This window comes from Salvelinus namaycush, chromosome 4 (assembly GCF_016432855.1).
Source record: "Salvelinus namaycush isolate Seneca chromosome 4, SaNama_1.0, whole genome shotgun sequence".
NCBI lineage: Eukaryota > Metazoa > Chordata > Actinopteri > Salmoniformes > Salmonidae > Salvelinus > Salvelinus namaycush.
Window position 1 is genome coordinate 78,520,372 of NC_052310.1, and position 25,172 is coordinate 78,545,543.

General features: G+C 44.2%; 1 protein-coding gene across 1 annotated transcript in view; it reads left to right on the forward strand.

Annotated features, from left to right (window-relative positions):
* The window catches only part of LOC120046838 (collagen alpha-1(I) chain-like), a 37,462-nt gene extending 20,208 nt beyond the window's left edge, over positions 1–17,254 (forward strand). Inside the window, exons 22-49 of the mRNA XM_038992385.1 lie at positions 334–387; positions 1,530–1,628; positions 2,096–2,149; positions 2,378–2,476; positions 2,696–2,749; positions 2,951–3,004; positions 3,163–3,216; positions 3,339–3,392; positions 3,669–3,713; positions 4,287–4,385; positions 4,785–5,000; positions 5,936–5,989; positions 6,728–6,781; positions 6,909–7,016; positions 7,387–7,440; positions 7,655–7,708; positions 7,872–8,033; positions 9,583–9,690; positions 10,357–10,518; positions 10,950–11,057; positions 11,629–11,682; positions 11,792–11,899; positions 12,464–12,517; positions 13,032–13,139; positions 13,267–13,558; positions 13,986–14,176; positions 14,381–14,623; positions 16,010–17,254. Coding sequence (XP_038848313.1) covers positions 334–387; positions 1,530–1,628; positions 2,096–2,149; positions 2,378–2,476; positions 2,696–2,749; positions 2,951–3,004; positions 3,163–3,216; positions 3,339–3,392; positions 3,669–3,713; positions 4,287–4,385; positions 4,785–5,000; positions 5,936–5,989; positions 6,728–6,781; positions 6,909–7,016; positions 7,387–7,440; positions 7,655–7,708; positions 7,872–8,033; positions 9,583–9,690; positions 10,357–10,518; positions 10,950–11,057; positions 11,629–11,682; positions 11,792–11,899; positions 12,464–12,517; positions 13,032–13,139; positions 13,267–13,558; positions 13,986–14,176; positions 14,381–14,623; positions 16,010–16,156 — 2,943 coding nt within the window. The 3' untranslated portion in view covers positions 16,157–17,254. The remainder of the gene's footprint in view (positions 1–333; positions 388–1,529; positions 1,629–2,095; positions 2,150–2,377; positions 2,477–2,695; positions 2,750–2,950; positions 3,005–3,162; positions 3,217–3,338; positions 3,393–3,668; positions 3,714–4,286; positions 4,386–4,784; positions 5,001–5,935; positions 5,990–6,727; positions 6,782–6,908; positions 7,017–7,386; positions 7,441–7,654; positions 7,709–7,871; positions 8,034–9,582; positions 9,691–10,356; positions 10,519–10,949; positions 11,058–11,628; positions 11,683–11,791; positions 11,900–12,463; positions 12,518–13,031; positions 13,140–13,266; positions 13,559–13,985; positions 14,177–14,380; positions 14,624–16,009) is intronic.
* The last annotated feature ends 7,918 nt before the right edge of the window (positions 17,255–25,172 follow it).

Below are 25,172 nucleotides of genomic sequence, written 5' to 3' on the forward strand. Positions count from 1 at the left end.
ACCCCTCAGCCCCCTTCTTCCATGTCAGATACCCCTTCTCTGATGTGCCCCTACTCATAAGAACTATGTCCCTACACAGACAGATTCGTTTTAAAGTTGTGTTTTGTTATCTCCATATGAGTCCAGTAAATGACCATATAGATTTTCGAATATGAAAAAGCAACAACCAACCATCAGAGCCTCAGTCACCGGTCTATACTAGACCATGTGCATAGAATACCTTTCATTCCCAGGGGACACTGATTGTCAGTCAAGCCTTGACTTTGTGATATGGTGTGCCTGTGCCATGGTCCACTGTGTAATACAGTGTGTCGGTCCTGTTTCTTCCAACAGGGTATGCCTGGTATGCGTGGTTTCCCCGGCTCTGATGGAGCTGCCGGTGGCAAGGTGAGTCAATTGTCCAATATAATAATAATAATAATAATGACAGTAATAGTTGAACAGTAAAGAAACATGACCCCTGGTGTTTAGACCATGTTAGGCCATACATGAAATTGCCAAGAGGCATTGGAAGCTTCAAAGCAGAACATTGTATTGAACCAAATTAAATTCAGCCGATGAGCAAAAACATCCTTATCCTTGAAGCTAGAATCCTTAATTGAAACAACAACAACAATGCCGACAGACCGCCTCTGTGTTGGTAAAAAGCTGAGGAATGGGCCTGGAGAAATATAACCACTTTCCAATTCATAGACATGGATGCATGGGCTGACTCTCCATGATATTAAATCATAGTTTTAACAATGTTTTGAGGCTATACAGTGTTTGTTTACCTTTACATTGTTTACAAACATTGGAATATTTTTGCGTTCCGTTGAACTAAGCGCATGAGGCAAGTTATATTCAAGTTATATTCTTCAAGAATCAATGTGTAACGGTTGTTCTCCTCCTCGTCTGAGGAGCATGGATCGGACCAAAACGCAGCTTGTGTGGAATACATAATGAATTTATTTAAACAAGACGAACACGAAGCACACTTGAGAAATTACAAAACAATAAACGACGTAGACCGACCTGAACATGAGAACTTACAGAACACGAAGAACGCACCAACAGGAACAGACTAGACAAACGAAACAGTCCCGTGTGGTACATACACTGACACGGAAGACAATCACCCACAAACAAACGGTGTGAACAGCCTACCTTTATATGGTTCTCAATCAGAGGAAACGTCAAACACCTGTCCCTGATTGAGAACTATATAAGGCTAATTACCAATGAACCTAAACATAGAAACACATAACATAGAATGCCCACCCAGCTCACGTCCTGACCAACTAAACAAAGCTAAACAAAGGAAAATAAGGTCAGGAACGTGACACAATGGGTATATATCATTCATTTAGAAATCCAAAAATGGATGTAACAACTGCAGATTGTAGCTTTAAATATGCTCACTGAATGTGTCTTGGTGGCTTGGTTACCCTCACAGAGCACTATTTCATCTCTAAGCCCTGAAGCTGACCATAATGCTTGCCTATCAAAACTTGACACAGACATCACCAATTAACCTCCCCATGTGATAGGGTGGCCCTGGTGAGCGTGGAGCCAATGGACCAATGGGAGCCCAAGGTGCCACTGGTGAGGCTGGTCGCCCCGGGGAGCCTGGCATGCCTGGATCCAAGGTGAGTGTCACCTGTTCACATCTCTCTCTCTCTCTCTCTCTCTCTCTCTCTCTCTCTCTCTCTCTCTCTCTCTCTCTCTCTCTCTCTCTCTCTATAACACCCACTATAACACCCACTATAACACCCGCTATAACACCCACTATAACATCGGCTATAACATCGGCTATAACACCCGCTATAACACCCACTATAACACCCGCTATAACACCCGCTATAACACCCACTATAACACCCTCTATAACACCCGCTATAACACCCGCTATAACACTCACTATAACATCTGCTATAACATCTGCTGTAACACCTGCTATAACACCCGATATTACACCCACTTTAACAACAGCTATAACATCTGCTATAACACCCGCTATAACACCCGCTATAACATTTGCTAAAATGTGTATGTGACAATAAACTTTGGTTTGGTTTGATCTAATGTGTGCTCTTCTCTCCCTGCTTGCTTGTAGGGTATGACTGGTAGCCCTGGCAGCCCTGGCCCCGATGGGAAAGTTGGCCCTGCTGTAAGTACTACTGACCTATTCACCACAAACTCAATGCATACCTAATTACTATATTATTACTATGTATATAATAAACTATATTGGCAAGAGAACATTATCGAGAGGATTTTACATGTTTTGACCTCCACCTTCCTTGGTCTAAAGTAGAAAGTCAAACAATAATTGTGTTGGTTCAGTCAGGAGAGCACCATACCCTTTGATAGCCTGTGTGATCCTCCTCTCCTGTAGGGTATCACTGGAAACGATGGTCGTTCCGGACCCCCAGGCTCCTCTGGATCCAGAGGTCAGCCTGGAGTTATGGGATTCCCCGGACCCAAAGGACCTGCTGTGAGTAAACAAACAAACAAACAAAAAAATTAACAAAAGCATTCATTTCATTCCTAAATGGTGGTTACAAATGTGTTATTTTCACCACTCCACAGTCGGTCTAGTTCATATACTGAACACATGTAAATGAATGGTAGGGGTGGTGTATTCAGTGTGTTTCTTACTGAGTAGAATATGAATGTACAGTAAGAGTAATCATCGTCTGTCTCTTCCCTAAAGGGTGACAGTGGAAAGCCCGGTGAGAGAGGAGAAGCCGGAGCTGTTGGGGGTGTTGTAAGTGAAGCCATACTAAAACCTGAAACAGATAGGAGCAATCATTCAAACTGTAACATACAGTAACATACAGTAACATACAGTATGCTGTGTCAACATGTTTTGACTTGTCCATGTTAAATCAACTTATCTCAAGTCTGTGTCAATAGATCATTGTCCATGTTCTTGGATTTGTAATAGATGGCATCTTCTTGTTTCTAGGGTGCCCCTGGCAAAGATGGTGACTCTGGTGCTCCCGGACCCCAAGGCCCTGCTGTAAGTTTTGACACATCTCATTCTTAGAATGAATGGCACATTTAGCCACATACATCTTCAGTACATTGACGCATTCTGTACAGTCCCTTTTAATGAAACATTGAGACACATACTGTATGAATTTATTCATGAGCCACCCAAACACCATTTTGTTCCAGGGAGGTCAAGGAGAGAAAGGAGAGGGTGGCCCCGCTGGTCCTAACGGATTCCAGGTAGGGTACCAGCCACCATTCTTACCTCTGCTATCATTACTTGTCTAGATATTCACATTGCAGCCAATGATGTTACATGTTGACCTGAAATCTCAACCACACCTCTCCGATCATCCCTATAGGGTCTGCCTGGAACTCAGGGAGCTACTGGTGAGCCTGGCAAGGCTGGTGATCAGGTAAGTAGTGCCCTCCCATCACAGAGATCCTATAGGTTCTAGATGTAATGCTATGCCCTCCATGACATGTTGAATTGAATTGATGAACAATTAGACCCCTTTAAGTAGCTGGAAAGCAAGTTTTTACCCAAATGCAGTTGTTGAAGTGTAATCAGACATTATCTAGCAATACATTTAATTATGAGGCAACTGTTGCTGTAAAAAGGGCTATAAATATATTTGATTGATTGGTTGATTGGTTGGTTGATTGCTCCCCTCTCCTCTGTTGCTCCACAGGGGGTGCCTGGTGAGGTTGGAGGTCCCGGCCCCAGTGGATCCAGAGTAAGTACAGCATCACAGCAGATGGATCTGAACCCCCGGATCTGTCTCTAAGCTGCCTGCTTCAGTAGCTGTTGCATTACAGACATGATGTTCACAGATCTTCTCCTCCTCTCCTCCCCTCTTCTGCTCCTCGTCTCCTCCCCTCTTCTCCTCATCTCCTCCACTCCTCTCCTTCTCCTCTCCCCCCTCTTCTCCTCCTCCTCTCCTCCTTCCCCCTTCTCCTCCTTGTCTCCTCCCCTCTTCTCCTCCTCCTCTCCTTCCCTCATCTCCTCCCCTCTTCTCCTCCTCCTCTCCTCCCCTCATCTCCTTCCCCCTTCTCCTCCTCTCCTCCTCTCCTTCCCCCTTCTCCTCCTTGTCTCCTCCCCTCTTCTCCTCCTCCTCTCCTCTCCTCCCCTCATCTCATCCCCTCTTCTCCTCCTCCTTTCCTCACCTCATCTCATCCCCTCTTCTCCTCCTCCTCTCCTCCCCTCATCTCATCCCCTCTTCTCCTCATCTCCTCCCCTCTTATCATCCTCCCCTCCTCCGCTCTTCTCCTCTCCTACTCCTTTCCTCCCTTTTTTTCTATGTCCTAAGGGTGACAGAGGTTTCCCAGGTGAGCGTGGTGGCATCGGCTCTGTCGGCCCCTCTGGACCCCGTGGACCTAATGGTTCTCCTGGTAATGATGGTGCTAGGGTAAGAGAACACTGGAGAACACAGATACAGATGACATCATTGATTAAATAATTCAGTTGGTCCTTATGTTGATCCTAGGACTGAGAATTACATTAGGCCCTATACAACCATATCATTTGTCCTTTTCTTATTTATTTTTGCACCGCAACAAATATTTTTGTACATATATTATTTTGGCACAGAGCAAAAGGAGGTTTAATGTGTGTCTCTCTGTCTACCATCTCTATTGGTTTAATGTTTCTCTGTCTACCATCTCTATTGGTTTAATGTTTCTCTGTCTACCATCTCTGTTCCTTTTTGTAAATATATTATTTTGGTACAATGCGATAGGAGGTTTCATGTGTGTCTGTCTACCATCTCTATTGGTTTAATGTTTCTCTGTCTACCATCTCTGTCCAGGGTGAGACTGGAGTTGCTGGTGCCCCTGGCGGTATGGGAGCCCCAGGTCTGCAAGGAATGCCCGGAGAGCGTGGTTCAGGTGGCAACTCCGGTGCCAAGGGAGAACGAGGTGATGGTGGCCCCAAGGGAGCCGACGGTGGCCCAGGAAAAGACGGCATGCGTGGTATGACTGGACCCATCGGACCCCCCGGACCCACTGGTGCTCATGGAGAGAAGGTAAGTGCAAAAAGCTGTTTGGATTGAAACAGTTTGATTGCCCAGTAAACGGTACAATATCATGTGTAGAAACAACTACTGTGTAGCTACAGCCTTGATGTGTAGAAACAACTACTGTGTAGCTACAGCCTTGATGTGTAGAAACAACTACTGTGTAGCTACAGCCTTGATGTGTAGAAACAACTACTGTGTAGCTACAGCCTTGATGTGTAGAAACAACTACTGTGTAGCTACAGCCTTGATGTGTAGAAACAACTACTGTGTAGCTACAGCCTTGATGTGTAGAAACAACTACTGTGTAGCTACAGCCTTGATGTGTAGAAACAACTACTGTGTAGCTACAGCCTTGATGTGTAGAAACAACTACTGTGTAGCTACAGCCTTGATGTGTAGAAACAACTACTGTGTAGCTACAGCCTTGATGTGTAGAAACAACTACTGTGTAGCTACAGCCTTGATGTGTAGGATTGTTTTGGTAAATCTTCATTGAAATATGAGATAGTTCTCCCCTCCTCTCCCCTCCTCTCTCTCCTCTCTCTCCTCTCCCTCCTCTACCTCCTCTACCTCCTCTTTCTCCTCTCTCTCCTCTCCCCTCCTCTCTCTCCTCTCTCTCCTCTACCTCCTCTCTCTCCTCTCTCCTCTCCCCTCCTCTCTCTCCTCTCTCTCCTCTCCCCTCCTCTCCCTCCTCTACCTCCTCTTTCTCCTCTCTCTCCTCTCTCTCCTCTCCCTCCTCTACCTCCTCTCTCTCCTCTCTCTCCTCTCCCCTCCTCTCTCTCCTCTCTCTTCTCTCTCCTCTCCCCTCCTCTCTCTCCTCTCCCCTCCTCTCTCTCCTCTCTCTCCTCTCCCCTCCTCTCTCTCCTCTCTCTCCTCTCCCCTCCTCTCTCTCCTCTCCCCTCCTCTCCCTCCTCTCCCTCCTCTTTTTCTCTCTGTGTTAGGGTGAGGGTGGTCTTGGCGGCCCCCCTGGTCCCGCTGGAGGTCGCGGTTCCCCTGTGAGTAACTTCCAATGACATACTACATGTTCACCTGCTTATGACAGCGGTGTAATGCACACATTGATGGCACGCCACTTCTCTTCATCACACTGATCAAAGCACATTGATGGCACGCCATTTCTCTTCATCACACTGAACAAAGCACATTGATGGCACGCCATTTCTCTTCATCACACTGCACAAAGCACATTGATGGCACGCCATTTCTCTTCATCACACTGCACAAAGCACATTGATGGCACGCCATTTCTCTTCATCACACTGCACAAAGCACATTGATGGCACGCCATTTCTCTTCATCACACTGCACAAAGCACATTGATGGCACGCCATTTCTCTTCATCACACTTCACAAAGCACATTGATGGCACGCCATTTCTCTTCATCACACTGCACAAAGCACATTGATGGCACGCCATTTCTCTTCATCACACTGCACAAAGCACATTGATGGCACGCCATTTCTCTTCATCACACTGAACAAAGCACATTGATGGCACGCCATTTCTCTTCATCACACTGCACAAAGCACATTGATGGCACGCCATTTCTCTTCATCACACTGCACAAAGCACATTGATGGCACGCCATTTCTCTTCATCACACTGCACAAAGCACATTGATGGCACGCCATTTCTCTTCATCACACTGCACAAAGCACATTCTGCTTGTTTCTGTATCATTTTTTCATTCCCAACCTCTGACCCTATGTGTTTTCTACCCATAATCCTCCAGGGTGAGCGTGGTGAGCATGGTGCCCCTGGACCTGCTGGATTTGCTGGACCCCCTGTGAGTAACATCATCACCCAGTCTGGTCCAGTCCAGAACACTCTGAAGCTGGTCACAGTTCTGTTTCCAGGTGGAATCCTATAACCCAGCCCTGACCCGTCCTTTCTTCTTCTCCCTCCTTGATCAGGGTGCTGATGGTCAGCCTGGCAACAAGGGAGAGACTGGTAACAACGGCCCCAAAGGTGATGCTGGTGCTCCTGGGCCCGGTGGACCGGTTGGTGCTCCTGGACCTCAGGTATGGCTGTCTGAGGCTGTCCTATCAGCTTTAACTCCTGAACCGACAGATTTGATTGAACTACAAGCTCAAATCTCAAATCTCCAAGAAAGCAAGAAATATACATTTAGCTGTTTGCTGTTTGTTCCTGAATCAACCAATTCAGGAATAGTTTGCAGATATATAGCACAAGTTACTTTTGGCTAACAGGCCACCCTTGTATATCCTTAATGTACTGTAATCCAGTGACCGGTTGAAATTGTCTCTCACCATTAGAAGGTGTTGAGGACTGACTCGGTGATGTGACCATCAGTGTTCAGGACATGTATTTATTGTCATGTGTCCTTTATAGATTTTTTATGGCCTAACTCCCTGATGTTTGTGTCCTCAGGGTCCTGCTGGTAATGCTGGTACTAAAGGAACTCGTGGTGCCCCTGGGCCCCCTGTAAGAACTCTAAACTCAAATCCTCACATCATTCATAACAACACTAGTTTTAATTTATTTTAACTGAATAAAAATGTAAAGTATGTTTTTTTAAGAAAGCTGTTCTGTATTCCTCTGTGTGTGTGTGTGTGTGTGTGTGTGTGTGTGTGTGTGTGTGTGTGTGTGTGTGTGTGTGTGTGTGTGTGTGTGTGTGTGTGTGTGATCATGTCTGTAGGGTGCTTCTGGTATGCCTGGTCCTGGTGGAAGAGTTGGCCCTCCTGGTGGAAGTGTAAGGTCACCTTTGTAACACTTCATCTATCACCAATCTATCATTCATCCACACTGAAACATATCAAGTTTGGCTTTTCAAGTTAAAAATCTTTAACTCACATATTGAAATACTTAAAAGATTTGCTCTAAACAAACTACCCTCATCTCCTAAATGTTTTCAGGGAGCCCCCGGACCCCCAGGCCCCCCCGGCCCCTCTGGTAAAGAGGGACAGAGGGGTGGACGTGGTGAAACTGGTCACGCTGGTCGCCCCGGTGAGGCTGGAGCCGCCGGACCCCCAGGACCCTCAGGACAATCTGGAGCCAAGGGTAATGATGGCCCAATGGTAAGTACAGAGCAATAAACATATAAACAAATAAACAACAACAACAATAAACAAATAAACAACAACAATAATAAACAAATAAACAACAACAATAAATAAATAAACAACAACAACAGCAATAAACAAAGTAGTAAACAGAGCAACACATCAAGGATGAAGGGATGAAGAGCTGAAGGGATGAGCTGAAGGGCTGAAGGGCTGAAGGGATGAAGAGCTGAAGGGCTGAAGGGCTGAAGAGCTGAAGGGCTGAAGGGCTGAAGGGATGAAGGGATGAAGGGCTGAAGGGCTGAAGGGATGAAGGGCTGAAGGGCTGAAGAGCTGAAGTGATGAAGGGATGAAGAGCTGAAGGGATGAGCTGAAGGGCTGAAGAGCTGAAGGGCTGAAGGGCTGAAGGGATGAAGGGCTGAAGGGATGAAGTGCTGAAGGATGAAGGGCTGAAGTGATGAAGGGCTGAAGGGATGAAGGGCTGAAGGGCTGAAGGGATGAAGGGCTGAAGGGCTGAAGGGATGAAGGGATGAAGGGCTGAAGGGCTGAAGGGATGAAGGGCTGAAGGGCTGAAGGGATGAAGGGCTGAAGGGCTGAAGGGATGAAGGGCTGAAGGGCTGAAGGGATGAAGGGCTGAAGGGCTGAAGAGCTGAAGTGATGAAGGGATGAAGGGCTGAAGGGATGAAGGGCTGAAGGGCTGAAAAGCTGAAGGGATGAAGGGCTGAAGGGATGAAGGGCTGAAGGGCTGAAGGGATGAAGGGCTGAAGGGCTGAAGGGATGAAGGGCTGAAGGGCTGAAGGGCTGAAGGGCTGAAGGGATGAAGGGCTGAAGGGCTGAAGGGATGAAGGGCTGAAGGGCTGAAGAGCTGAAGTGATGAAGGGCTGAAGGGCTGAAGGGCTGAAGGGATGAAGGGCTGAAGGGGTGAAGGGATGAAGAGCTGAAGTGATGAAGGGCTGAAGGGCTGAAGGGCTGAAGGGATGAAGGGCTGAAGGGGTGAAGGGATGAAGAGCTGAAGTGATGAAGGGCTGAAGGGCTGAAGGGATGAAGGGCTGAAGGGGTGAAGGGATGAAGGGCTGAAGGGATGAAGGGCTGAAGGGATGAAGGGCTGAAGGGATGAAGGGCTGAAGGGATGAAGGGATGAAGGGCTGAAGGGATGAAGGGATGAAGGGATGAAGGGCTGAAGGGATGAAGTGCTGAAGGATGAAGGGCTGAAGTGATGAAGGGCTGAAGGGATGAAGGGCTGAAGGGATGAAGTGCTGAAGGATGAAGGGATGAAGGGATGTTATATTATAATTATATTATTATATGTTTATATGTTTCCCAGCATTACGAAACAAAACAACAATATGAAAAAAAGACAAATAATTTAAAGAACTAGATGGAATGTTTAATAATAATACAAATATATAAATTAATACATCCAAATATGTAATGCTACATAAACTTCATGCATATAGTAAAGTTTAAACCATGTTGATGAATCCCTTTATATATGATTGTTCTGGTTGTCCCTGCTGCATTGAAGAATATGTCATCTTTGCCTCGATCTGTTCTTTTTCTGCAGGGAGCCCCAGGAACCCCCGGACCCGGAGGTATTGGTGGACAGCGTGGTATTGTGGGGGGCCCAGGAGGAAGGGGAACCAGCGGTAGCCCAGGAGTTCCAGGACAAGCTGTGAGTGTTCCCATCAACAGCACCCCCACCCCACTCGACATATTACTATTTAAGGGCATCAAGTAGCTATGTAGGAGCGGCAGGTAGCCTAGCGGTTAAGAATGTTGGGCCAGTAACCGAAAGGTCGCTTGTTTGAATCCCTGAGCTGACTAGGTGAAAATTATGTTGATATGTCCTTTTTTTATTAAATTTTTATTTAACTAGGCAAGTCAGTTAAGAACAAATTCTTATTTACAATGACGGCCTACCCCCCCCCGGCCAAACCCTCCCCTAACCCGGACGATGCTGGGCCAATTGTGTGCCTCCCAATGGGACTCCCGATCACGGCCAGTTGTGATTCAGCCTGGGAACGAACCAGGGTCTGTAGTGACGCCTCTCGCATTGTGCCTTAGACCGCTGCGCCACTCAGGAGACCAAAAGCAAGGCACTTCAACCTAATTGCTCCTGTAAGACGCTCTGGATAAGAGCATCTGCCAAATGACTAAAAATGTATTTAACTCTTAACTTCTATCAAAAGTGTTACCTCACAACTCAAATCAGCTTCATTATTTTTCACACAAAAAGTCCATCAGATGCTTCATGCTTAAGTTTTCTCATGGCTTTCTTTGTCTCTACTTCCAAATCTTAAGAGTCTTAACCCTTGAGCTGTCCATTGTCCTCTCTCAGGGGGAGCCTGGTAAGCAGGGACCTGGCGGCCCCGTCGGTGAGCGTGGATCCCCTGGCCCCATGGGACCCCCTGGCCTGTCTGGTGCACCCGGTGAGGCTGGTCGTGAGGGTTCCACTGGTCACGATGGTGTTGCCGGTCGCGATGGACCCCCTGGTCCCAAGGTAAGCCTCTACTATCAAACCATGTCTTACTCTTCCATGACACTGTTGTTATAAACAACATTGCTGCTGGATAATAGAAACAGCCTACTTGTCTTGAAATTACACACTCAAGGCTCTATTCATTCCGTATCGATGATGTTCAATGCTACAGCGTGATGGAAATTTAAAGGCAATGTTCCCGCTTTAGCATTCACGGTAAACGCTGCACATATCAGCTCAAATGGGAATTACTATACATTTCTATTGCGCAATCTGTAACACTTCAGCTTGACTTATTGAATAGAACCCTTACTGTTGGTGTATGTAGAGCTCTTTCAGGTGCTCTTTTCCAGCACTTTACAATGTAAGGAAGGAAACTCCAACACTTGTCCCCATTACTGGTGCTGTTACCCTCATGACTCTTTGTTCCTGTGTGTGTGTGTTCATTGCAGGGTGACCGTGGTGAGAATGGTAATGCCGGTTCCCCTGGTGCTCCCGGACCTCCCGGTGCCCCCGGTCCCTCTGGTGCTTCTGGCAAAACTGGTAGCCGCGGAGAGTCTGTAAGTACCTCTTCTCATCAATTTAGGGGTCGACTATAGTATCTCTGTCACTTTCAGGCCGAACGTTTTGGACATTTGTTGGACTAGCTTACAATGTTACCCTGACATACCCTGAGATTCATCAATGTTACCCTGACATACCCTGAGATACATCAACGTTACCCTGACATACCCTGAGATACATCAACGTTACCCTGACATACACTGAGTTCCATCAATGTAGAATACAAACATAATTATCCTTGATTCGCTCTCTCTCTCTCTCTCTCTCTCTCTCTCTCTCTCTCTCTCTCTCTCTCTCTCTCTCTCTCTCTCTCTCTCTCTCTCTCTCTCTCTCTCTCTCTCTCTCTCTCTCTCTCTCTCTCTCTCTCTCTCTCTCTCTCTCTCTCTCTCTCTCTCTCTCTCTCTCTCTCTCTCTCTCTCTCTCTCTCTCTCTCTCTCTCTCTCTCTCTCTCTCTCTCTCTCTCTCTCTCTCTCTCTCTCTCTCTCTCTCTCTCTCTCTCTCTCTCTCTCTCTCTCTCTCTCTCTCTCTCTCTCTCTCTCTCTCTCTCTCTCTCTCTCTCTCTCTCAGGGTCCTGCTGGTCCCGCTGGCCCTAACGGTCCTGCTGGTGGTCGTGGGGGTCTTGTAAGTTTTCTGTCAGCATTTTGTCATCCATACTCCTCAACCTAATGTATTGTAAGGATGTCCACTGTCTTTGCTGAGTACATGTTTGACCTTTGACCTGTGTCTGTAGGGCCCTGCTGGTGCTCGTGGAGACAAGGGAGAGGCTGGAGAGGGTGGAGAGAGAGGCCACAAGGGACACAGAGGTTTGAGCGGCATGCCCGGACTTCCTGGACCCGCTGTGAGTATACCAGCCTTCCAATATTATACAACTCATGCTGTTACAGTTAGCTGCTTCTCTTTACGATAATTTACTGCCCTTTTAAAAGTTGTTTTTATTGATTTGTGGCATTAAGGAAGCATGCACATTGTGTCTGGGTTGAAGATCTGTTGTTCTCTTTGCTTTAACATATATAATGTGTGAATAATGTGATATAATGTGTGATTAATGTGATATAATGTGTGATTAATGAGATATAATGTGTGATTAATGAGATTTAATGTGTGATTAATGTGATATAATGTGTGATTAATGAGATTTAATGTGTGATTAATGAGATATAATGTGTGATTAATGTGATATAATGTGTGATTAATGAGATATAATGTGTGATTAATGAGATATAATGTGTGATTAATGTGATATAATGTGTGATTAATGAGATATAATGTGTGATTAATGAGATATAATGTGTGATTAATGAGATATAATGTGTGATTAATGTGATATAATGTGTGATTAATGTGATATAATGTGTGATTAATGTGATATAAGGTGTGATTAATGTGATGTATCTGGTTCCAGGGATCCCCTGGAGAGTCTGGGCCTGCTGGACTTAACGGACCTTCTGGACCCCGAGTGAGTATGACTCTGACTCCCAGTTCATCAATAGAACATGGTTGATAATGTAATATAAGTTACACATTGGCCCTGCACTCCACAACACTTTTCAGTTGGATAACATTGGCCCTGCACTCCACAACACTTTTCAGTTGGATAACATTGGCCCTGCACTCCACAACACTCTTCAGTTGGATAACATTGGCCCTGCACTCCACAACACTCTTCAGTTGGATAACATTGGCCCTGCACTCCACAACACTCTTCAGTTGGATAACATTGTTCATAGAATGATCCTGTATGTGATGTTGTGTTCTTAACCTTAACAAGAAGATTCCACACATCAGATTACGCAGGGATATCCTATCTAGTCATTTATTAGTTATGTTGTCGCTGGAATGGAAGGAATAGGACCTCTGATGAAGGCTGAGAGGTCAAGTTGTTAATAGTTAAATAATGGTGAGTGAGCGCTGTGACTTTTCCTATTCAAGGTATATGACTTCTAATGGAGTTGTTGTTCTGTGTCCTACAGGGACCCCATGGTTCTTCTGGCTCTACTGGTAAAGATGGCATGAACGGTCTGCCTGGACCCATCGGACCCCCCGGACCCCGTGGTCGCAACGGAGAGATGGGACCTGCTGTAAGTCTCACACTGACCTCCACATTTACCGTGCATACGCACAAGCAGACACACAGATCCTCACACACATAGCACAAGCCTTTGATGCCAGATTTGACCCCTTTCTGTCTTCTTCTTCCCTACCCAGGGTGCTCCTGGTTCTCCTGGTCTGCCCGGACCCCCAGGTCCCGCTGGTGGCGGCTTCCATGTCGCACCGATCTACAACCAGGAGAAGGGACCTGACCCCATGCGAGGAGGAGGAGGATACCACTACCGTGCTGACGAGCCTGACATGATGAACGACCGTGACATGGAGGTGGACACCACCCTGAAGAGCCTCAGCCAGAAGGTGGAGAACATCCGCAGCCCTGAGGGAACCCAGAAGAACCCCGCCCGCATGTGCCGTGACATCAGGATGTGCCACCCTGAATGGAAGAGCGGTAAGTTCCAGGCTCAGTCCAGCGCACGCCCCAGACAAACACTGGTTATATAAATAGGCATGCTGTGATCAGTGATTGTTTGGTTGTTTGGTTGGTTGGTTGGTTGGTTGGTTGGTTGGTTGGTTGGTTGGTTGGTTGGTTGGTTGGTTGGTTGGTTGGTTGGTTGGTTGGTTGGTTGGTTGGTTGGTTGGTTGGTTGGTTGGTTGGTTGGTTGGTTGGTTGGTTGGTTGGTTGGTTGGTTGGTTGATTGGTTGGTTGAATGAATGATTTAATGATTTAATGTATTCAATATTTAAAAAGGAAACATCAAAGAGCTAGCAACCTACATTAATAACTCTATCAATATAATAACTTCTACTTTATTGGACCTCTATGGTCACCTGAAGCACCTTGATGGCTTATATTCTGTTCTCTCTTAAACCCACAGGCCAGTACTGGGTGGACCCCAACCAGGGCTCTCCTCTGGATGCTGTCCAGGTCTTCTGCAACATGGAGACTGGAGAGACCTGTGTCTACCCATCCCAGGACACCGTCCCCATGAAGAACTGGTATACCAGCAAGAACATCAGGGAGAAGAAGCACATCTGGTTCTCAGAGTCTATGGACAACGGCTTCCAGGTAAGGACCATTCAGCGTAACCATGTGACAAGGACTACAGTCAGAGCTCGGGTAGAAACGACTCAGACTTACACTCAAACTTGGATTACTGGGGACATGGGTCTTGACTTGGACTCAAGTTTTAGTGACCTGCCTTCACTACAAATCTGCCTTCATGATACTAACCCCCCCCCCCCCTCCTCCTCCTCTCCCTCTCCTCTCCAGTTCCAGTACGGTAGCGAGGGCTCCAACCCAGAGGACGTCAACATCCAGCTGACCTTCATGCGCCTGATGTCCAACGAGGCGTCCCAGAATGTCACGTACCACTGCAAGAACAGCGTGGCCTACATGGACAAGGGCACGGGCAACCTGAAGAAGGCCCTACTGCTCCAGGGATCCAACGAGATCGAGATCAGAGCTGAGGGCAACAGCCGCTTCACATACACCGTCAGCGAGGACGGCTGCACGGTGAGACACCTACTACTACTGTCCACTTTTACTGTCCTCTACTCTTTTCGCTTATCTTTCAACTCCCTTCTGATGTCTGTTATTCTATTCTCTCTTCTACTCTCGTCTTTTACTGTCTTCTACCTCTCTTCTACTTTCCTCTAATCTCTTCTTCTACTCTCCTCTATTCTCTTCTTCTGCTCTCATCTATTCTCTTCTTCTACTCTCATCTATTCTCTTCTTCTAATCTCCTCTATTCTCTTCTTCTACTCTCCTCTATTCTCTTCTTCTGCTCTCATCTATTCTCTTCTTCTACTCTCCTCTATTCTCTTATTCTGCTCTCATCTATTCTCTTCTTCTACTCTCCTCTATTCTCTTCTTCCACTCTCATCTATTCTCTTCTTCTACTCTCCTCTATTCTCTTCTACTCTCCTCTATTCTCTTATTCTCCTCTCCTCTATTCTCTTCATCTACTCTCCTCTATTCTCTTATTCTACTCTCCTCTATTCTCTTCATCTACTCTCCTCTATTCTCTTCTACTCTCCTCTATTCTCTTCTACTCTCCTATATTCTCTTATTCTACTCTCATCTATTCTCTTCTTCCACTCTCATCTATTCTCTTCATCTACTCTATTCTCTTCTTCCACTCTCATCTATTCTCTTCATCTACTCTATTCTCTTCTTCCACTCTCATCTATTCTCTTCTTCTACTCTCCTCTATTCTCTTCTTTTACTCTCCTCTATTCTCTTCATCTACTCTATTCTCTTCTTCCACTCTCATCTATTCTCTTCTTCTACTCTCCTCTATTCTCTTCATCTACTCTATTCTCTTCTTCCACTCTCATCTATTCTCTTCTACTCTCCTCTATTCTCTTCTTCTACTCTCATCTATTCTCTTCTTCTACTCTCCTCTATTCTCTTATTCTACTCTCATCTATTCTCTTCTTCTACTCTCCTCTATTCTCTTCATCTACTCTATTCTCTTCTTCCACTCTCATCTATTCTCTTCTACTCTCCTCTATTCTCTTCTTCTACTCTCATCTATTCTCTTCTTCTACTCTCCTCTATTCTCTTATTCTACTCTCATCTATTCTCTTATTCTACTCTCATCTATTCTCTTATTCTACTCTCATCTATTCTCTTATTCTACTCTCATCTATTCTCTTCTTCTACTCTCCTCTATTCTCTTCTTCTACTGTCCTCATTTTGAATTTAAAATTGTGTGAAATCCATGTTATGAAACTAAAGATGAAGTAACTAAATAAAACAGAGGTTATATAGAGGTTAGTGTGTTATCAATCATCTTTACTAGGACTGGTTTCTGATTCTGACCTATGCTCTCTCTCTCTCTCTCTCTTTCTCGCTCTCACTCTCTCTCTCGCTCTCTCTCTCTATCTCTCTCCATAGTCACATACTGGCACATGGGGCAAGACAGTCATCGACTACAAGACATCAAAAACATCTCGCCTGCCCATCATTGACATCGCTCCTATGGACGTTGGTGCACCTGATCAGGAGTTTGGCGTGGAAGTTGGCCCTGTCTGCTTCGTATAAAATCAAAAAGAAATATGGACATGAAATTGTTTGTTTTTTCTAGCAGTCATCTCTAATTCTATTTTCTATGCATTACCTACAAACTATTTCGGCTGCCACTGGTCCACGAGCTTAAAACTACTCTGCTGAAGACGTCGTTTGCATGTTTTTGATTCTGAAGAAAAGACATTTGGGGGACTGCTACTTCAACCGAAACTTACAACAATTAAGGACACTTAAAAAATAATATTTTGTTTCCACTGGCAACAAGAAAATAAGTGTAAAATAAAGTGTAAAATCCCCATGGAGAAACACAATGAGATACAGGTGACTTTTTTGCCGTTTTTTACCACTGCGGAAGGACAATGAAATCAACAAATGCTATGTACCATTTTCTGGTATTAAATAAATCTTAAAAATGACAGTGAAGTGTCTTCTTGTTCTAAATTCATGACAGAAAAACACCTGAACATTCACATTAATTTTGAATACATTAATGGCTACCTCAGAGAAGAACTCCATGTTACCCAAAATGTTTCACAAGCCCTAGGGCCGATTTTACACTACAGGAATATTATTGGATAGAAAACAAATGTCAAAGGTGCTATAATGCTATAATATGTTTGTTAGAGCAATCCTTTCCTGTCATAATTAGCTAACAACCATCGGATCTTTGGTGCTAACAAATCAACACATTGCTAGTACAATTGTTTTCTTTGTCAAGTGTTGGTTAATTAACAGTTCTGAAATATGTTTTACTGTGGATATAATGCATGCCAATGGTGTCTGGTGTGGATTTAGGGAAGTGGTTTTGTTTTTAGTTGTATTTCATTTCCCCAGCTGATGTTTTTGTCCACCCTCTATGCTACCCTTGTGATTGTCCCTATCACTGCATCACTAAAGCACCACTCAAACCCTCCTGATGTTTGTGTTTTGTTTGTTGAAGAAAAACTTTTTAGGTTTCTAAAAAAGGAAAAGAGTTTTACAAAATCTGAGAAGCAGACACACTTTCATGGTTTTGAAAAAAGAGAATCTGTACTGATGTTGTACATGTATAATAAATCAAGATGTTTTTAATTATTTGGATGCTGAATAAAGCATGTGAAGTGGTCTACTCAATGTTTGACATGTCCCCTTGGTTTTCTCCATTCAGCTCACATCAAACCGACAGACAATTCAGCGACCGTGGCTGATTATAACATTTTTATATTTTATATTTTCTTTTGGGCAACTGATAAAATTATCTCCCACATAACGTAAAAGTTTAACTTTCATTCAAATCTAATATTGTAGGCTTATAGTCAAACACATAACTTCAAAGAGGCCAATGTTGGTCCCGTTCTTGGGAAACATAATATTAAGGCATTAACCAACTTAGCCCTAGTTATTACAACTGACTCAAACCCTGATGAGTGGGACTTGTAGGACATAGATCACATTGGTAAGGAGCATTTGGGATAACAAGTGACGTTTATTTAACCTTTATTTAACTAGGCAAGTCAGTTAAGAACACATTCTTATTTACAATGACGTCCTACCAGAAGGCAAAAGGCCTCCTGCGGGGATGAGGGCTGGGATAAAAAAAAAAAAAATAGGACAAAACACACATCGTGACAAGAGAGACACCACAACACTACATACAGAGAGACCTAAGACAACACAGCATGGCAGCAACACATACAAACAGAGCATGGTAGCAACACAACAGCGCAAAACATAGTACAAACATTCTAGTTGGTTTGGTTGAAAAAAACGATTCATTTTCTAAATGTCCAGTGCTCCTAATTTCCAATGACACAGTAATTATGCAAGAATAAATATGAGTTGACCATAATATACATGACCATCTGCATGTGTAACAATTTTAACTCGCCCCGGGCGCGAACCAGGGACCATCTGCACACATCAACAACAGTCACCCACAAAGCATCGTTGTCCATCGCTCCACAAAAGCTGCGGCCCTTGCAGAGCAAGGGGAACAACTACTTCTAGGTCTCAGAGCGAGTGAAGTCACCGATTGAAACACTTTTAGCGCGCACCACCACTAACTAGCTAGCCATTTCACATCGGCCACACATGCAGTCACACATTTTGATTGGAGCTTCTGAGCCTTGTCACTGTTTTGTTGGGATCCTAGAATTAGTCATGTAGTCTTGTACTGAACCCTGGAGGTTTTCGGTGGAACAGTTCTGAATTAGACTAGGCTACTGTGAGGGCTACTGTCTATCTACCTCACACGGGTCTGTGGTCTACCAACTGCAGGTCTACGTGTTTTTGTTTCCGGCCGTAGACTTCCGGACAGTTCCATTCCAGATGGATAGCCTCCAAACCAGGCTTGGCGCTACACATCCACAAATCCAGTCACAAAAAGAAGACATGCTGAAACGTGTGGATTATGTGGATGTGATTCTACAAAATTTACAATGTCCTTTTATAGATCTTCCGTATTTTTCTTTTGAAAATGAAGCGCAGATGACACGCGGAGTTTTTATTCTGTTATTTACTTTTTTAAAGAGGATGTGTCTTCCTAAAGACGACGTGGATGAAGTGGATAAGAGTCGATGATGCCTCTGTGTGGCTACCCTGTAATTAGTAGTCTATTTGTTGTGCTTTTTAAAAATTGTGTTCCTAAATTGCTTCTCTTTGATAGTAGTATGTTAAGTACTAGGCACGTCATTGGCAGCGCTCCTCTGATTAATAAGACATCTTTGGACAAATGTTATTACATGGTAATTACATAATTATTACACAGGCTATTTGGTGATCGAGATTACCATTAAAACAATAATGGAGTCGGTTAGGGGTTTTATTTAGAAAAAACATGGAATATATATATATATATAAGAAACATTCTACCACTACATGTAGGCTATATGCCTACCAATGATAAGGTACAAAAAAATGCTTTCCCTGCTAAAACAAATTAAGAATTGACCATTATGGTTGAATTTAATAGCAATGATTAGGTTTAGGAAAGTATTTATGAATCAGTTAAAAAAACAGGTCTTGAGAGCCTTTACACACCAAAAGAAAAACAACGGTGGTTTGATTCATTCTGGAAATTGCCACATTCAGTTCTTTAACCCATGTTATTGTTGGAAGATACGTGTACAAGAATTATAAAGGGAGAATAGTGTACAATAGTGTGCTATACCCGGGTCTATTGCCTGCACTATCCATGGGACTGTGTGATGACACAGCCAAGTAGTACGCCATTCGTCGGGTCGGGATCAAGCGGTTAAGGCTTGGTCTCCACTCTGCTTTATAACATTCAGTTAGCCTACATGTAATTGTTTATTATCAAGTGTTACTAATGATCCTCAGCAACAACCACATGGCCGTGACGACGTTTACAGAGGATGCAAATGAAGGTAAACAATACAATGTAATTAAATGGAATGATAATGTAGGTTACACCATCTGAAGGGAACTAACCGTGAATTGGTAGTTGAGTATGTGTGGTCATTAAGTCTACTGACAGTCGATAATGATAGTGGCTAATATTTAACATGATAGAAACAGGAAACGGAGAAAATGGGGGTAGCTTATAATTAAGACGTTCGAGAGTGCCCAACACTGCAAGTTAAAGGGCTGTATAATTTAAATGATACACAATGGCACAGCATTTCATCAACTTTACTATGGGAAAGTTGATATGTTGATATGCCTCAGTTTGGTTGCCATATGACTGGTTTCACATTTGTCTCCAGCGATTATAAGGTAAAATAGATTAAAAAAACAATTGTCATTTATATTTACAATTCCCTTATCCAAACGGATTACTCATTTACCTAGCTCTTATCAATAGCTCTAAACAAGTAGTAAATTACAGTGCATGGAGAATGGTGTTATTTATATAGGAAAAAGTAAGTAGATGATTTTCCCTCTTGGAACCAGGAGGTTCGCATGACCTTATTCATCGTTTCCTTGCGTCAGAATACACATAGAGAGAAAAGTGCATAAAATGGGGATTAATTCCCCCATAAGAATGTTGAGCTCAAGGATCAAACTCTCAGCTGTTTTGGTGCCCTGGCTACCACGCTGAAGCGAACGCATTCACATGCGCAGATACTGTGTGTGACCATGTGAGGGAGAATAGTGAAGCCTAACTTATTCTAATATTGATTAATTTAAATGTTTTCTTCATCAATCTACCCACAATACTGTAACGTCCGGGGTGTAGTGGAGGAAGAAGTCAGGCGCAGCAAGCAGCGAGTTCAGGGTAGCGATACTTTATTACACCACATCGGTGAAAATGACGCCAACTCAAACAAATGCCCCAAACTAAACATTTCAGCAAAAAACACCATACACGAACAACCGTGATTTACAGTCGAGTACAAACGTATACTGAAAATAATCCCGCACAACCAGCAGGCGGGCCGGTTGGTAAATAAAGCCCAACCAATTAACCTAACTAAACAGGTGCAACTAATAAACAGACAAGGGGGAAAACAAAGGATCAGTGGCAGCTAATAGGCCGGTGACGACGACCGCCGAGCGCCACCCGAACAGGAAGGGGAGCCACCTTCGGTGGGAGTCGTGACAAATACCCTATAATTGCAAAGCGAAAACTGTTTTTTAGAAATGTTTGCAAATGTATAATAAAATGAAAAACAGAAAGGTGAATACATAAGTATTCAAACTATTTGCTATGAGACTCGAAATTGAGCTCAGGTACATACTGTTTCCATTGATCATCCTTGAGATGTTTCTACAACTTGATTACAGTCCACCTGTGGTAAATTCAATTGATTGGAAATAATTTGGAAAGACACACACCTGTCTATATAAGGTCCCACAGTTGACAATGTATGTCAGAACAAAAACCAAGCCATGAGGTTGAAGGAATTGTCCGTAGAGCTCCAAGACAGGATTGTGTCATGGCACAAAGTTGGGGAAGGGTACCAATATATTTCTGCAGCATTGAAGGTCCCCAAGACCACAGTGGCCTCCATCATTCTTAAATGGAAGAAATTTGGAACCACCGAGACTCATCCTAGAGCTGGCCGCCCAGCCAAACTAAGAAGGGTTTTTGTCAGGGAGATGACAAAGAACCCGATGGTCACTCTGACAGAGCTCCAGAGTTCCTCTGTGGAGATGGGAGAACCTTCCAGAAGGACAACCATCTCTACAGCACTCCACCAATCAGGCCGTTATGATAGAGTGGCCTGACGGAAGCCACTCCTCAGTAAAAGGCACATGACCGCACGTTTGGAGTTTTCCAAAAGGCATCTAAAGACTCGCACATCATGAGAAACAATATTCTCTGGTCTGATGAAACCAAGATTGAACTCTTTGGCAAGCGTCACTGAATGGCAAGCGTCACGTCTGGAGGAAACCTGGCACCATCCCAACGGTGAAGCATGGTGGTGGCAGCATCATGCTTTGGTGTTTTTCAGCGGCAGGAACTGGGAGACTAGTCAGGATTGAGGGAAATATGAACGGCGCAAAGTACAGAGAGATCCTAGATGAGAACCTGCTCAAGAGTGCTCAGGACCATAGACAGGGGGAAAGGTTCACCTTCCAACAGGACAACAACCTTAAGCACACAGCCAAGACAACGCAGGAGTGGCTTCTGGACAAGTCTTTGAATGTCCTTGAGTGGCCCAGCCAGAGCCCGGACTTGAACCCAATCGAACATCTCTGGAGAGACCTGAAAATAGCTGTGTAGTGACCCTCCCCATCCAACGTGACAGAGCTTGAGAGGATCTGCAGAGAATGGGAGAAACTCCTGAAATACAGGTGAGCCAAGCTTGTAGCGCCATACCCAACAAGACTCGAGCCTGTAATCACTGCCAAAGGTGTTTCAACAAAGTACTGAGTAAAGTGTCTGAATAATTATGTATATGCGATTTTCAGTTGTATTTATTTAAAAATAAATGTGCAAGTTTTTGCTTTGTTATGATGGGGTATTGTGTATAGATTGATGGAAAAAATATATTTAATACATTTTAGAATAAATAATAAGTAACGTGGTAAAATGTGAAAAGTCAAGGGGTCTGAATGCACTGTATACCTGACTTGGAATTTACTGGTACACTTTGAAGTTAATCCACTAGGTGGTGGTATAGACCAAATATCATAATCTATAATCTAAGTGGAATATTGTGCTCTTCCTGTCGTCCTCTATCCTTTCTCTTTTTCTCTCTTTCTCTCTTTGTCTTTCTCTCTCTCTCGCTCTCTCTCTCCAATTTAATGGCTTTATTGGCATGGGAAACACATGTCATTATGTCTATATACAGTGTTGTAACGATGTGCAAATAGGGAAAATAAATAAACATATGGATTGTATTTACAATGTAGTTTGTTCTTCACTGTTTGCCCCTTTTCTTGTGGCAACAGGTCACACATGTTGCTGCTGTGGTGGCACGCTGTGGTATTTCACCCAGTAGATATGGGAGTTTTTCAAAATTGGGATTGTTTTCTAATTCTTTGTGGATCTGTGTAATCTGAGGGAAATATGTGTCTCTATGGTCATACATTTGGCTGGAGGTTAGGAAGTGCAGCTCAGTTTCCACCTCATTTTGGTGGCAGTGTGCACATAGCTTGTCTTCTCTTGAGAGCCAGGTCTGCCTACGGCGGCCTTTCTCAATAGCAAGGCTATGCTCACCTGAGTCTGTACATAGTCGAAGCTTTCCTTAAATTTGGGTCAGTCACAGTGGTCAGGTATTCTGCCACTGTGTACTCATTGGTTAGGGCCGAATAGCATTCTGAATTGCTCTTTTTTTTTTTTTTATTCATTCCAAGTAAATATATTTTTGTTTTCTCATGATTTGGTTGGGTCTAATTGTGTTGCTGCCCTGGGACTCTGTAGGGTCTGTTTGTGAACAGAGCCCCAGGACCAGCTTGCTTAGGGGACTCTTCTCCAGGTTCAGCTCTCTGTAAGTGATGGTTTGTTATGGAAGGTTTGGGAATCGCTTCTCTGTATTTGGTTGTAGAATTTAACGACTCTTTTCTGGATTTTGATAATTAGCGGGTAATGGCCTAATTCTGCTCTGCACGCATTATTTGGTGTTTTACGTTGTACAGAGTCTCAATTTGGTGTTTGTCCCATTTTATAAATTCTTGGTTGGTGAGCGGACCCCAGACCTCACTCACAAACATGAAGGGCAATGGGTTCTATATCTGATTCAAGTATTTTTAGCCAGAATGTTTTTTTGCCAGATCTCTCCCTCTCTCTCATAAGCAGTATGTGTTCTGTGTGGAGTTGCGCTAGCCGGGTCCCATATGTGCTGTAGCAACATTTTTTGACAAACGAGTTGGCTAAAGCCCAATCAAACCAGACCACCAGGCTAGGGCCAGGTTGAGCTACTGTATAGTACTACTAGTAGTAGTAACAGTAGACTACTCCCTGCTGGATCACCAGGTTGATCTACTGTATTGAGTCTCTACTAGTAGTAGTAACAGTAGACTACTCCCTGCTGGGTCACCAGGTTGATCTACTGTATTGAGTCTCTACTAGTAGTAGTAACAGTAGACTACTCCCTGCTGGGTCACCAGGTTGATCTACTGTATTGAGTCTCTACTAGTAGTAGTAACAGTAGACTACTCCCTGCTGGGCCACCAGGTTGATCTACTGTATTGAGTCTCTACTAGTAATAGTAACAGTAGACTACTCCCTGCTGGGTCACCAGGTTGATCTACTGTATTGAGTCTCTACTAGTAGTAGTAACAGTAGACTACTCCCTGCTGGGTCACCAGGTTGATCTACTGTATTGAGTCTCTACTAGTAGTAGTAATAGTAGACTACTCCCTGCTGGGTCACCAGGTTGATCTACTGTATTGAGTCTCTACTAGTAGTAGTAACAGTAGACTACTCCCTGCTGGGTCACCAGGTTGATCTACTGTATTGAGTCTCTACTAGTAGTAGTAACAGTAGACTACTCCCTGCTGGATCACCAGGTTGATCTACTGTATTGAGTCTCTACTAGTAACAGTAGACTACTCCCTGCTGGGTCACCAGGTTGATCTACTGTATTGAGTCTCTACTAGTAGTAGTAACAGTAGACTACTCCCTGCTGGGCCACCAGGTTGATCTACTGTATTGAGTCTCTACTAGTAGTAGTAACAGTAGACTACTACTCCCTGCTGGATCACCAGGTTGATCTACTGTATTGAGTCTCTACTAGTAGTAGTAACAGTAGACTACTACTCCCTGCTGGGTCACCAGGTTGATCTACTGTATTGAGTCTCTACTAGTAGTAGTAACAGTAGACTACTCCCTGCTGGGTCACCAGGTTGATCTACTGTATTGAGTCTCTACTAGTAGTAGTAACAGTAGACTACTCCCTGCTGGGTCACCAGGTTGATCTACTGTATTGAGTCTCTACTAGTAGTAGTAACAGTAGACTACTCCCTGCTGGGTCACCAGGTTGATCTACTGTATTGAGTCTCTACTAGTAGTAGTAACAGTAGACTACTCCCTGCTGGGTCACCAGGTTGATCTACTGTATTGAGTCTCTACTAGTAGTAGTAACAGTAGACTACTCCCTGCTGGGTCACCAGGTTGATCTACTGTATTGAGTCTCTACTAGTAGTAGTAACAGTAGACTACTCCCTGCTGGGTCACCAGGTTGATCTACTGTATTGAGTCTCTACTAGTAGTAGTAACAGTGGACTACTCCCTGCTGGGTCACCAGGTTGATCTACTGTATTGAGTCTCTACTAGTAGTAGTAACAGTAGACTACTCCCTGCTGGGTCACCAGGTTGATCTACTGTATTGAGTCTCTACTAGTAGTAGTAACAGTAGACTACTCCCTGCTGGGTCACCAGGTTGATCTACTGTATTGAGTCTCTACTAGTAGTAGTAACAGTAGACTACTCCCTGCTGGGCCACCAGGTTGATCTACTGTATTGAGTCTCTAGTAGTAACAGTGGACTACTCCCTGCTGGGTCACCAGGTTGATCTACTGTATTGAGTCTCTACTAGTAGTAGTAACAGTAGACTACTCCCTGCTGGGCCACCAGGTTGATCTACTGTATTGAGTCTCTACTAGTAGTAGTAACAGTAGACTACTCCCTGCTGGGCCACCA